Raw genomic sequence first — 14,504 nt, 5'->3', positions numbered from 1 at the left:
CCCACATCTCTGGCTTGAAGAAAATGACTGAGTCTGTTCAATGCATGGTCAGGGCTCCTTTTGCTTCAAGCACTTTCAGTCAGATCCAGCAGAGGTGCTGGTACGCTTGGCCGTGTGAGCAGAAAAATAAAATGAGCATCTCTGGAAAGCTCGTCAGCACAAGTGAAGGATGAACACCGCAAAAAAACACAAAATCTTACCAAGTATTTTTGGTTTAGTTTCTTGTGAAAACTTCTTAAAACACTTGAAATTCACGTAACTTTTCGGCAACACATACAAGCTTGTTTTAAGTATGTAATTCCTTAATACTGACAAAAAAGTTCTAGTTTCACTGGCAGATTATTTCACTTATAATTAGACATTATTCCCATATTGTTAGTGAAATAATCTGGCAGTGGAACTAGTACCTTTTTCATCAATACTAAGGAATTATTTACTTTTAAAAAAGCTCCCATTTCTTGCTGAAAAGTTACTTGTAAGTCTATTTTGTCTTATTTTAAGTGTACTATGGTATTTGCACTAGAAACTAGGCCTAAAATCCTTGGCAAAATGTTGGTTTTGCAGTGAAGCTGCTCTGAAATCTTATGGCTCATAGCTGTGCTGCCTTTAGACATGATGAAATGCTGAATTGGAATGAAATCCGTAAATTTATATAAATCTCAAAAGAGATTTGTCAAACAGTCCAGTTCTCTTCCAGCTAGTTCAGGTATGACTTAGTTGCAGGCTCGGGAGAGGCAGAATGAAAGGAGTACACCAACTGTGGCTCCTTTACCATTTTGTCCTTAACAGTTTTTCCTATCACCCAACTTTCCCTTAATGTGCTTTGATACAGCACTCTTCTTTATGATGACTTTTTATGGCTCACCCTGTGTGTGGAGGGTGTCCTCTGCATGACCGTGTGGGCCAGTGCAGAACATGTCTGTTCTTCCTCTCATGTAATATGCAACTTTTCTGAGAAACTCCATTTTGAATTTCCATCAGCTGTAAGCCAAACTTAAAATATAGGGGTGGGTGATGTGGATTTCAAATTTTATTGTGATATTTTGTGGTACCATCGCGATAACAGCATTAATGACGCACAATATATCAGTACTAGCATTCAGCATCAGGCGATATTAGTAATTTTTTACCATATCAATCTCTGTCCGACAAATAAGGTATTAACAGATATTTGTTTTTAATCTTGGTGCCAACATATAAAATGTTGGCAAATATTATCAGCAATAAAAGCAATATTAACATCAATCATCCATATCAGCCCAAATTTTTATATTGGTGCGTCTCTAAAAATTCTGACTAAAAAAAGATTCTTTTTTTCTATCCTTTCTTTTTTTACTTTTTTGCCTGTGACAGGTGGGATTTATAGTGCCACAAACAAAAATAATGCCCTTGAAAACCATTCCCATTTTGAAACAGGCGCATTCCTGCCACTATCTGAAAAAAAAAGTGTGATTTATATCAACAAACTGTTCACAGTAACAAGATTTACTCATATTTTCAAATGTACTGGTATTTGTTTATGCTCTTATGGAACAAACAGTAGAGAAAATTGAAAAAAAAAAAAAAAACGTATTTAACATTGTTTCAAGAAAATGTATAAGAAAATGATAATTGATAAACGATACGATAAATGTCCACCCCTAATGTTGAATCTATAGGAGAGTTTCATTTCTTGAATGAAATTACTGAAATAAGTGATCTTTTTGATGACGTTCTGATTTAATTGATAGGCGCCTGCATTTCACAACACAAAGACCAACATTCCCACCACTGAACGGCACAGCGACAGCACTGGAGAGTGCCCCTACGTCTCTGTGTGTGGAGTGCATACATGCACACTTCGGCGAATAAAAACACTCCCCACAGAACAACAGCTACCAATAAAAAGCCTAAATACACATGCTGGGTTTTTCCTTTGACGCAAGTCACTGGAACTGTGCGGTTACCTTCAAGGCACATTTACATCTGTATGCCTGCCCGCAATTAACAAACGGCGTCACACACTCATATGCACGCGCACACACACACACACACACCATGGATACGGTTTACCCCCAACACAAACATGCCACACAGACACAAACGTGCCAGAATCTCTGCATGTGGACGGGACAGACCTGTGTGTGAAGGTGTATCGGAGTGGGTTCTCCGCTTCGGAGCGTCCTGAAACACTCGGCTAAGCTGGGGCTGGCCTGAGCCCTCTGTTAAAAACAATACACCACACACTAAGTTACAGCACTTTGGTGTTGCTTTGTGTCTTTTTTTTTCTACAGCTAGACTACATGGTGCCGCACAGCGTCCTGCACGTTGCTCCGCCTGATGGACATTACATGAAAAAGCTGCATCTCTATAAATAAGAATATCATTAAAAAGTGATTTTAGAATTTCATTTGTTACATTTCAATCATTTTGAGGATTATGGCTTACAGTGAATGAAAACCAAACGTCCAGTTTCTCAATGGTTTGCTACTTTAGGTAGTGTCACTGGATTAAAATTGAGATTTCCCAGTAAGTATTCAGCCATTTTGAAGCCATTCCCAACTGATGTAGATCTTATAACCAGGCCTGTCACAATAACACATTTAGCTGGATGATAAATTGTCCCAGTAAAACCATTTTCAAGTAATAAAATGAAAATGGGATAATAATGTAAGTTCACCCTCTGAAAGATCAACACACTGGAACTGGAAGACTTTTTAGATGTACAAGGAGCAGCTCAAGATCCAAAAACGATAAATAAAATCAGAAATAAAAAACACACACAAACAAAATCATAAATGGAATGGATTATAATTTCTGTAAACAAAACTGCTCCCCCCCAAAAAATATCCGGAGCTCATTTTAATTTATTATGCAATTAAATGATTAATTGCTTATTGTGACAGGCTAACTTATAACCAAGATCCTAAAGCTGAAGGAGATAGGGAGGGGTTGTGATGATCGAAAGAAAATGTTAATGATCAGTACCAACAATATCGCAATGTTTTGTTTTCCGAGAGAAGTTAGAGCAGAAAATAATCAGCGGGCCGACTGCTGACTTTATAGTCGTCTCTGCACAAGGCAGGTAAAAAAAGTTGCGTGGAAGTAAAAAATGTAAAAGTGGGCGTGCCGTGGTGGCGGAGGGGCTAGCGCGACCCACATTCAGAGGCAACGTGGCCTCGACGCAGCTGTCGCGGGTTCGACTCCCGGACCCGACGACGTTTACCGCATGTCTTCCCCCCTCTCCTTCCCCCTTTCCTGTCAGCCTACTTTGAAAAAGGGACACTAGAGCCCACAAAAAGAGACTCCTTGCGGGGAGAGAAAAAAAAAAATGTAAAAGTTAATTTTGGATTTCATTTGCGAAAGAAGTTGACAGAGACTAAAGGAAGAGTTGTGACGGAGACTCCACAATGCAGCAGCTTGGACGATGAGTCCCTCCAGAGATGATTTAACGCGGTATCGCAGTAAAATGAAGCTCGACAGCGTGACATATCTGTTCTTTTTCCTGTTTTATGGGGAGATCTTATTACTTTTTACCTTACTATTATTATAACTACTGTTTTCTTTACATTTGTTTTACAGCACATTGTTTTAAAGTGCTTTATAAATAATTGACATTGACATTTGGGGAGCCATATCATCTGCTAGTGTTGGTCTTTCAATTTTCAATGTAGCTTCTTGATGGCTGTGAGCCAAAAATCACCTAAATGAACAAAAACAAACACTTCAATTAAATCCCTTTCACTTTTTCCAACTAAAGTCCACAAAAAAAAATACAACTTGTCAATATATTTGTATTTATTGAGATTCCCCTGTGAATGCGCTGACGTTTAGCACCTGTGGCTGGAGCGGTAGTTAAACTTCTGCCCGATAAAAGCCACAGCAGAAACAGAGACTCGTGCGTAGCATGGCTGACGCAGAGGCAGACAAAGTGCAGGTTCATTTTATTATACTTTTGTTCCACCGAGGCCACCTTCAATCAGAAATGTCCTGATGCGTTAAGAAAAGCGAGCCGGGGCTAATCGAATCTACCCCGCAGTTAACAGTACATCCCTGTCTTCCTCCTGGTTCCCTACCGATCAATACCATTGATGTGTGAAAGGTTTCTGTATTGATCACAATAGCGAGGACAGGCTCTTGGGATCGGTGTGTGACTAGGAACTCATTCAGTACACACAGGTGTGGGACAGCACAGGAGGCGGGAGGCAGAAAGAAAAATGGAAAAAAAAAAAGATAGTCTGTATCGACAAGCTAATCAATAGCTCTGCGCACGCACACACACACACACACCCACGCGCGCACACACGCACACACACAAAGAGATCCATTTTAAGCACATATGTCAAACTCAAGGCCAGTGGACCAAATCTGGCCCGCCATAGTTTTTTTTTTTTTTTATGTGGGTCGGGTGGTTTAAACCTTCAAGATGACAGTTGTGAGCTTAAATATTTTATCAATTAAATCAAGGCAGTTTTTAATCTGCATACTGGCAAAATACATCAGTCAGTCCCTCCAGTTTTATCACGATTCCACAATCGTGGAAATTCATGCAGAAATCAACGCACTTTCTCGCATCAATTCACTCAGTGCGAAAAAGTGCAGCGACTTGTTTTTTGGAAATTTTCAGCAAAAATGATCAGACATCGGGTTTAAGTGATGCTAATTATCACCTGTAGGTGGCAGTATTTCTTACTACTACTACAACACTGCTACCTCAGTCTGATTGATGTAAAGTTAATAGTATGATCGATGTGTCGAGTAACAAAGAGTCCTATTTACCATCATAAGTAAGCACAAATATTGCATAATGTCTCGCATAATGTTGGCTTTGTTTTGATTCCAAAAACAAAGCAAAGCAAAATCCTGGAGGGACTGATCAGTGTGAAAATATGTTCAACATTTAATTTTAAAGAGGCAGTGTTATGTATTTTGCAGGCACATTGTGCCATTTTATAACACAATCACTTGGTAACTTTTAGTCGTTCTAAAAATACTGTATATCAAAGATGACTTAAAAGAAATGTGACTTTGTAAATTAACACCTTGAAATTGGGCCTCTGTCTCTTTAAAAACTCCTTCCTGCTCTTTCTGAAACTCCGCCTTAAGGAGGAGGTACTTGGTCCTGTCAAGCATTTTGCACATCTGAGTTGTTGCCAAGGGAGATTAAAGCAACACTCCAAGTATGTTATTGATGAGGGAATAACGTTATAACATGATGTAAAGCTCAAAAATGTCAATTTTCCATAATGTTGTCCCTTTAAGAAGTACTCATCGTATGCAGACGGACTGTTATTAGTATTTTAACAGTTTGTTAATGAGTATTATCAATGCCTTCTGGCACAAATGGCCCTTTGAGAACATTCATAATCTAGATATAACACCAAAATTAAAATGAGTTTGACACCCCTGCGTTAAAGACACATACTAACCTCTCTGTCGCCCCTGGATGCTCCTCAGCGCCAGGATGTTCTGCTCGTCGGCCAGGAACTGCCTCATCTTGTGGAAGGGCTCCTTCCCCCGGATGGTCAGCTTGTTCCAGGGCTTGGGTCGGGCCAGGATCTCGCTGACCGAGCCCTGAGAGAGTCCCAGCACGTAGTGGCCGAACACTCGCTGGCCAATGTTGTGCTTGATCAGCTGCTCTTTCACCTGCCGGGCGATCTCGGCCGTGTCCATGTCCTCCCCGTCCAGGACGCCGCTGCCGGCGGTGGCAGCGTCCGAGTGGCTGGGTGATGGCGACGGGGCGCCGCCCGCCGTGCCGCTCCCGTTGACGGGAGCCATGTCGGGGCTGGCAGGGGGCGGCTGGGGACTGCTGGCCGCCAGCGGGACGGCGGCCGAGGCCGAGCCGGGGTTGGAGGTAGGGAGGGAGCTGAGCGCCGGGGTGAAGGGCGTGAACAGCAGGGCGCCGCTGTGGATCCCCGACGAGTCCTGCAGAGCTTTGGAGTAGAACGTTTGGAGGAGCTGCCGCTGAATCAGAGAGTTCAGCGCCATCTTGCTGCCGACCAGGGGGAAAACAGGGGAGTACAGCTCCTGTCCGATGCCCGTCGGGGTGAAGGGCGGGGCTTCGCTGCTGATGGCGGCGGCGTTCAGGGGGTCTACGTGAGCGCGAGATAAGTGGTGCTGAGAGGAAGAGGAGGAGGATGAAGGGAGAGAGGGGTCGCTGTTGACGGCATCCTCCTTCGCTGCGGACTCTTCTGTCCCTTTCCGCCCGGCTGACCCTACAAGAAAGGTCAAAGCACAATGCATTATGGGGGAGTCAACAAAAAAGGGGGTTCCAAAACAAGAGAGAGCAAAAAAAAAAAAGTTATTTTTGTGAAGTTTTTTTTTTTTTTTTTTTTTTTTAAATTAGTGAACTTTCCTTTTTTGCCAATCCCCCCCCAGACAAAGTGCCCATGCATTTGTGATTTCAACCTTTCTTGTAAGCCACAGCCTGGAAGGAAACAGGACAAAAACAAAACAGTTGTCACCGTGCCACGCGGGCAGATTAGCCTGGCCACAGGCTCGGTCTCTAGAGGTAGCTGAACAGAGTTTACAAAGAAACAAAACAAAAGGTTTCCTGATGGAGTCAATAAGACCGGGCGAGTCCACTTCAACGATCTTCGCAGTTCACTGCAGATGCTGCGTCACAGTCTTTTCATTTAAAAGTGTTCATTTAAAAAAAAAAAAACAACAACAACACTTCAGCTACAAAAAAAGATCTCAAACTTTTATCAAATGGAAAAAAAACAGCAATATTTTTTTTTTTTTTTACAATAACCAGAACATGCAGACATAAACTATATTTCTCCAGTCTTAACGACTAGAATTCATCCCATTGAGCGCTTGGGAGAATTATTTTAATGCGTAACCATTGAGACTTTAACATGATCGAATAAGACAGTAAGCTCCTCTCACTGTGAATGTTAATCAATTCTAAGCTATTCAGCTATTCAAGCCTAAAGCAATGACATTTCAAACCCATAAACAGTTTGGAGAGGGCAGCCGAGTCCTGATGTAAAGAACAGAGGATGGTGTCCTCCTTTTTTTTTTGTTGTTGTTGTTGTACAATGCTAGGATTTGTTTTCCTTTTTTACCTTTCAGGTTGAACTGGCTGCTGGTGCATTTATAAAAAGACACAACACATGCTTTTCTGCAAAACGAGAGGCAAAAGCAACATCTCTGTACCACAACAAAGGTTTCACAGTCACACAACGGGGCTCCTCCCTACCCCCCGTTTTAAAACGATAAATCTGTGTTTGGCGGTGGCAATGTTTAAATAATTCAATCGAAAATGAAATATTTAAGTATTCTCAGAGAAAAGGAACCTGCCAACCAACATGAAGTGGCATCAAAAGTCTTAGAACCCCAGACAGAAGTTCTGTTTCAGTGAAAGACAACGGCAAAACATGGAATAATTCCACCCAAAAAGGATTGGTTTTTCTCATTTTCTGATACAATCTTGATGTCTTTCATCTAGTTTTGTACTTTGAGATGCTTAGGTCATATTTAGAACAAGAATATAACACCTTAAACTGATTCACTTTATAACTTACGGCGAGTTTTCATTCCTCTGATCCTTCCTCTAAACGGTTTACTCTAGAAACATGTATAGAAAAAAAGACCTTTTGATGCCACTGTGCATGCCTACACATCTCTGCCTCGCTCTACATTCCTGTTCAGCCTCGTACAAAGCAAAACTTTCAGCCATCGAAGTTTTTGTGGACTTCTCCAGGCCTCTTACCCCACACCTGACACCGGCATCGACTCGAACTTACCGCTCAGCTCCGTGTTGGCGATGCGCATAGCGGCGCTCTCCGACTGAATAGTCCGGTTCTTCTCCAGCAGCAGCACCTCCAGAGGTTTGGACGAGTCCTGACGAGGACGACAAGTGGAACGAAGAGGTGATGAGCGTTTGTTGATTTTTGTTTATACCTTCAGGTCTTCAATTCCCACCCATTAGACGTGAATTTAGTGTTTTTACCTGCACTGAGTTGGTTCCAAACTCCATCGTCTTAAGGATGCTGAGGGGATAAAAGAAGAAACTTTCAGCTCACTAAAACGCATCCTCATTTCAACCAAGTGAAATGAGGATATTCCTCTGGTTTTCACATAACTGTATTCAAAAGTGTTTATCATTTTAACCCCACCTTAGTTCCTTCTTGACCTCCTCATAGTCGGCTTGCCTTTCCAGTTTCTCCTCCAGTTCCTGATGGATCACAACGAGATGAAAAGTGAACATTTCATGGAAACGTTCCAGCGGCTTTAGTCGAGATGAACACGATTATTACAACGCGGAGTGGAAAAAGGGGAAAATGGGAAGAAGTTACAGAGTCCTAAAAACAATTTATGACTGAAGAGTAGAAATCCCGTGCCAAAAAAAGAAAAGAAGAGAAAAGTGAGGAAGTTGGATGCTTTGTTTATATACCTTGAGAACTGCAGACTTGCTGCTAAGCTGCTGCTCCAGCTGGGAGATCTGGGAGTTGGTGGTCTCACGGAGTTTGGTCAGGCTGGCCTGCAGTCTCTGGACATCCTCCACCAGCTGGGCGGTCTCCCTTTCTTTGGCCCTGAGCTCCGCCTCCAGGTTCGAGTGCGACGCCACCTCTGACGCCTGATCCTGCGGGCAAGAAAGAGGAGAAAAAAACCCAAAAAACTTTCATTATTTGAACTTCTTCAAATCTTTATTTAGAGTCTATAAAGAAACTTCCTTGCGAATAAACTCATTTGCCAATAGTAATAAGCCAAAACAATCCATGACGGCATATGTTGTAAAGTTTCATTTACCACTGAATCAAGCTAAAAAAAAACCTAAAAAAAACTCACAGTTCCTAGTCCTTTATGAACGTAAAACTGACTCTTCTGGACACAAAATCATCAAAAAATTTCCTCAAATGTTTAAATATTTTAGTTTATGCAAACATTTCACATAAATTGGATTAACTTCCATCTTTAATAGCATTTTAGGGTTAATTATTAGTCATATAAAACCGTGCAGTAATGATAAAAACACCACAAATGTAATGAACAGATTTAGACTTTTATCAGTGTGTAGAAACAAGCTGCTCAATTTAGTATTTTGGCATCATTTGCTAATTACAGCTTCACACAATATTGCAGTGATTTTTTTCGTCATGTCACCCGAGATAATCAGTCCAGATTGCTTTGTTATCAAAACAAAACCATTATTTCACCATCCCAGAATGAAATCTACTGCTTCCCCCACCCCCCCGAGTGATGACACTTTTAATAAATGGAAAAATTGAAGATAATATAATTCATGGCTCATTTTTGTTGTGATAACAGTAATATTGGTACTTTAAAATGTGATTTAAATGTATGATCATTTAAACATATCACATGATTAGGACTCCTGCAGCTCTTTTTGTTGTTAATGACAGTTTTTATTATCTCACTATCTCGAGATAAAGGGGGCTTCAGTTTGCTGCCATTAGTTTTACCGCCTTATCTCAAGATAATGAAATCTGAATCGCTTTGACACGAGAGCAATTTCACTTCTGTTTAGTCGTTGAGAAAAACGCTCGTTTTCATCTGTGTACAGTTTAATTGCTTCATTACATTATAATACAGTTTTCTTATTATCTCAACACAATGGAATCTTCAGATTTGTATTTTCCTAATTACCAAACTTTAACTTATTTTGGCTGTGTTGTCAACAATATAATTCTGTTGAGGAAAAAAGTATTTTCAACTAGTTTTCTTATCTCAACTATTTTTGAAGTAATGAGGTTTTTAAGCTTATTTGTAGAAATCATTTGTCTAATTATCAAAATAAAGAAGCAATTAGGGGCCACAAAAACATCCAAGGGGCACCAGTGGCCCCTGGGCCCCACTTTGGACACCCCTGATCTATTCTGCATAAACTGTCAGAAAATTAACTCATTTTTTCCCCCAGAATAATCTGGGAAAACAGAACAGGAAACTTGAATCATTTCTCCCTACTCAATTATATTATTCAGTTTTCATCCAGATTTGGACAAAAATATTAAAATCAAAATCTGCAGCTTTACATTCTTCTAAAAAAAAAAAAAAAAAAGAAAGAAAAAAAAAAGCCCTTTTGGCTCTGAACACCATCACTGATGTTCCCACAGAATAACTGCTCAATTCAGTGAATACAGCTGCATAAAATATAAACAACCAAACACTTCCAGGTTAGAAAAAGGGAGTTTTATCCAATCAGCAGCTTTCCACCAACCAATCAGCGAGGCAACGAAAGTGGGTTACCGAGTCAGGGTCGGCCTTGGTGGGACTGCTGAGCTGCTGGGATTGGTTAGACGATGACAGCTGCTCTCGGAGCGCCTCCGCCTCTCTCTGTGCCGCCTCCGCTCGCTGGAAACAAACAGAAACGTAAACTGGAGATGAGATGGTTATTAGGCTGGGAACCCAATTCAATTTGATCGGCACCAACTGTTTCTTTACAGTCATTGATCAAAAATGTAAGGACGCTCACTTCGCGGCGCAGAAAAGCGAATCCCCTAAAGCGCGCGCGAGCGTGGAGCCAAAGGTAATAAAGTGAAGGCGTAAAGGTTTTCCATTACACAATCCGCCATCATGCTGTGAAGCGTTTGTATACGAAAGGAAATGGGCCCCCTTTACAGCCTAAACAAAATGCTCAATAACACGACGGGGGGAATATTCAAAATGTAAAATAAATAAATAAATAAATAAATTGATTTTCTTCATAAATCATAATATATTTCCCTGAAGAACAGAAATAATAAGCATGGCTGTACATTTACAACCACTCGGCCATGCTCTAGTCTGGAATCATCTGCTACACTGGCCCAACTTGCCATCATTAGGAGTTACAGGGAGCCGATTTCACAGCGTTCCTAATTGCAACCATCTTGAGAGCTGTTATTGACTGGGTGGGAGTTAAAGTGCCAGGCCAGACAAAAAAAAAAAAAAAGGAAAGAAGGAAAAAAAAGTCCTGTTTTCCATTTTCTTCTCGTAAAAGCTTCTAAAAAGTCTGACTGAGCTGCGGGCCACGCTGTCACCCTCAGTAAACCTCAAATCAAAAGTGTGAACAGCGCGAGAGTGTGTGTGTGTATGAGTGGCATTATAGTCGGAGCGTTAACCTTTGGGCTAATATTAACATTGCATGCCTATGCTGGCCCTTTAACCAAAATCATACTCTTGGCCTAACAATGAATGTTAACAACAATGACATTAACAGATAGCAAAGGGATTTTTAACAACGCCAGGGCAGAGGGAATGCTGGGAGCTTCGCTCCAGCTGGATGAACTCAGTAGGTGTTCGCTCTATTTAAAGATTCATGTTTTTAATACAGGGGATAGTTTTCATAGCTTTTGAACTGGTAAGCAATTATGAGTAACAATGCCTATTTTTCCAGTCAAAAGGAAAGAAAAAGTAGCAGCACAATTTTTTCTCTTGGGTTTAAAATAGTCAAAAATACACGGTGCATTTTTAGAAAGAGCTTAATAATTCCTTAAAACCAGCTGGACATTAGCGCTGCTCAAAGTAGAACAAATAGGCCGCTTGTTCGGGACTATTTTCAGCCACAGATTAATACACAGCTGACGCTCAGGTGAGTATTTTCTGCAGCAAAGACGACAAGGGTGGGGTCGAGTTAAAACAGCAGCAGCGCCTGTTTACACATAATGAAGGAATGACTCGGTCAGAAAGATTCTTATTTTACCCCCGGTTCGCGTTTTTAGCTCAGCGTCGGAGGGTTTACACAGACGGCAGGCGTTTGGTTGAAAGTTGTTGTTTTTTTGGGGGGTTTTTTTCCTACATGCTTTCTCCATTTTAAAATTCACAGTTTTCCACACGTAACATCTTAGAGCATTACAGACGAACACGTTGATGTCATTTCTGTGTGTTTGGAGTTCAGCATCAGAGTTCTGCAAACAACAAAACCACATCGCATCACCTGAGAGACAGCCACCTGAAGCTTATTCAAACCAACATGTCACTGAGCGTTCAATTATTTCAAAGCCTAAATGCTGTGCATGAAATGTTTGTGATAAAACCATCTACAGATTAGCTGTAGATCTGATGGAAACGGAACCAAAACAAAAGCGTGGAAACAAATGTTTTAATGGGGGGTTTTTTTGCACTTTGAATTTTCCTACATCTCCATTGTGAAAACTTAGATAATAATGCAAAAAAAAACTATTCTACAAATCCATGCCTAATGTGTAATTTTAACAATTTTCCATTCACTTTCAAGCTTAACAGTTTTATTAACTCAGGAGCACAGGATCAAGCCCATTTTGCTGTGATCATTTCCTTAAAATCGTCTCAAAATGATATAATTTTGGGTTTTTTGTTACAAGTTTCACTGGCTGGTTATCTTAAGATAGTGAGGCGCTGAGCTTGTTTTGCTGTGAAAAATGTTTCCTTTTCTCATCATGACATGTCAACATCCAAGGCTCATTTTTTATCATAAAGTTCCCATGATCTTGAGCTCCTACTTGTATGCACAGCTTTTCTTGTCTAAAAACACTAAGAGCCTAGAATGTCTTCACCTATTAAACAAACAAATTTTGATGAAACTCATCGAAGTCATGCTGGGAGTTGCTGTAAACTGGAAAAAGTTTCAAAAGATCGCTTCGTTACAGATATAGATTATCTCTGACTACTATAACGTTCTAATATGAAAATTACTGAACAGATTAAAGTGACTGGAAACAAATATCTTGCCATATTCATTCTTTTTTCTCAAAACATATCCAGATTGGAAAAAGTGAAAGCAATTTTTTTTTTTTTTACCTTGGCCATTTGCTGTTAAATAAAAAAAAATAAACTAAACGATTGACTGAAATTTTGGCCAATTGATTCTGCAAATTCATGTCCAAAGTCTAACTTCTCTGAGTGACGGGCAATTTTTAATAAAACGGTAACATGACACTGAGTGAATTACCTGATTGGCTCTTTCCAAGTCCGTCATCACCATCTCAATCTCGTCAGCCCTGAAAGAGACATGTCCGATTAATCAACGGACAAAACACGATGAAACGGCAAACAGAGCTCACAGTGAGGGGAGGAGGAGGGAAAACTTTGCAGGTTCCCGGAAATAAAAGAACATTTTGCTCACGAACTCGGCCTCCATTTAGCTACCGTCTAAATTTCACCTTAATCCACTGATTGTAAAACTCCATTACTCAAACAGCTCGCATGCTTGCATACATGTATTTAAGTGCACATGTGTGCCTATGCGTGTGAGTGTGCACATGTAAGCCCCCTAAACCCCAGGCCACACTAAAACAGAGGGATTACATTAATAGAGCTCTAAGTCCTAATACAGCAGACTAATCTGCTATGAAGCTGTGTGATTGTGTCTGACTAATGGTCTGGATGGAGGCCAGGGTTCACCTCTCACTTGCTAGAGGACAGACGGTAAGAATACATCCATGCAAAAAAAAAGAAAAAAAAGAAAAACGGACACTGAAAAAGTTGTTCACGTTTTCCGTGAAGGTGATGTAAACGCCAACCATCTGCCTTCAAACAGGGGAAATGTAAATGTTAAATAAAAGTTGATGCGTTTAAACTTTTAATTTTCTCATCAAAACATTATTTATGCTCATTTTCAGGTCTGGATGAATCTTACCTATGAATATTTTTTGAACTTCTTTTGATCATTTTTCTACAAATAAAAATTAGAACATCTGAGTTCTTCGTACCTTAAAGCTCATAGGCATACATGGTTTTTTTTTTATTGTGCATTTGTTTCTATGCTTTCTTGTTTAACATAAAATTAAGAAAATTATGGACAATCCTGAGTATCCTCTTCATAAAATAGTGTCTTCAGTCAGAGGTTACTTCAAAGCTGCTGTAATACAGACTGCTACAGGAGATCCTTCCTGTCCACAGTCATCACCTTCTATAGTAGCTCTTTGAAGAATCGTGAATTAAGACGAGTTAATACATCATTTTATTTCCTTTTGGGATCAATAAAGGTATTTTTGAATTTGAATGTTTTCGGTAGATTTTAATGCGATCACAATCTGTTTAGGTAACTTTACCAACTTTGCACATGTTCAAACTCTTAGTAAAATAATTCAAGTCAGGATTTATGAGTGTCAATGAAAATCAAAATTCATAGACACTCAAGTTTTGCTGCAGAGGCTAAATTTGGTAAAGGAATAGATCCAACTCTTTCTACTACAGCTCTAACTGTGTTAGATGGTTGTAGATTTTGGAAATGGGCTCCAATAACGAGGAGAATCTGGGTTTTTTTGTGTGTGTGTTTAATCACCCGACTCTAGTAATTTTCTGTTTTGAATTGTGTAAACCAATATAAAGAGTTCCAAAGGAAAAGACTGGCACAAATGAAGCACAAACTGAGGTTAATTTTGTTCGATTCGAAGAAGGCGGAGGAGCCAACGTCACGCAGGTGAGTAAAGATGGGGTTAAACACAAAAGCACTACACACCTTTCAGATTTTTATTGGCAAATTTCTTTAAAACAGTGTAGGTATTTCATTCCACTTCCTACTAATGCACTACTTTGTGTTAACCTATCCCATCAATTCCCAGAAAAATACAAATAAAATCTGCTTGTAATAAGAC

The 14,504-nt window shown here is 40.1% G+C and overlaps 1 protein-coding gene across 5 annotated transcripts in view; it reads right to left on the bottom strand.

The window, feature by feature from the left end:
- The window catches only part of cux1b (cut-like homeobox 1b), a 94,946-nt gene that overhangs the window by 20,388 nt on the left and 60,054 nt on the right, over positions 1–14,504 (bottom strand). For 3 of the 5 annotated variants that reach the window (XM_032590403.1, XM_032590405.1, XM_032590404.1), the window contains exons 9-16: positions 12,857–12,905; positions 10,195–10,299; positions 8,381–8,569; positions 8,103–8,161; positions 7,937–7,976; positions 7,731–7,827; positions 5,409–6,194; positions 2,118–2,201 (exon numbers count right to left, since the gene is read on the bottom strand). In XM_032590403.1, the coding sequence (XP_032446294.1) occupies positions 2,118–2,201; positions 5,409–6,194; positions 7,731–7,827; positions 7,937–7,976; positions 8,103–8,161; positions 8,381–8,569; positions 10,195–10,299; positions 12,857–12,905 (1,409 nt within the window). The remainder of the gene's footprint in view (positions 1–2,117; positions 2,202–5,408; positions 6,195–7,730; positions 7,828–7,936; positions 7,977–8,102; positions 8,162–8,380; positions 8,570–10,194; positions 10,300–12,856; positions 12,906–14,504) is intronic. The other 2 variants (XM_032590406.1, XM_032590407.1) reach the window with 2 other exon arrangements.

This window comes from Xiphophorus hellerii, chromosome 18, assembly GCF_003331165.1.
Source record: "Xiphophorus hellerii strain 12219 chromosome 18, Xiphophorus_hellerii-4.1, whole genome shotgun sequence".
NCBI classification, from domain to species: Eukaryota; Metazoa; Chordata; class Actinopteri; order Cyprinodontiformes; family Poeciliidae; genus Xiphophorus; species Xiphophorus hellerii.
Note: the sequence above shows the minus strand (reverse complement) of the source record. Positions and strands in the feature narration are given on the sequence as shown.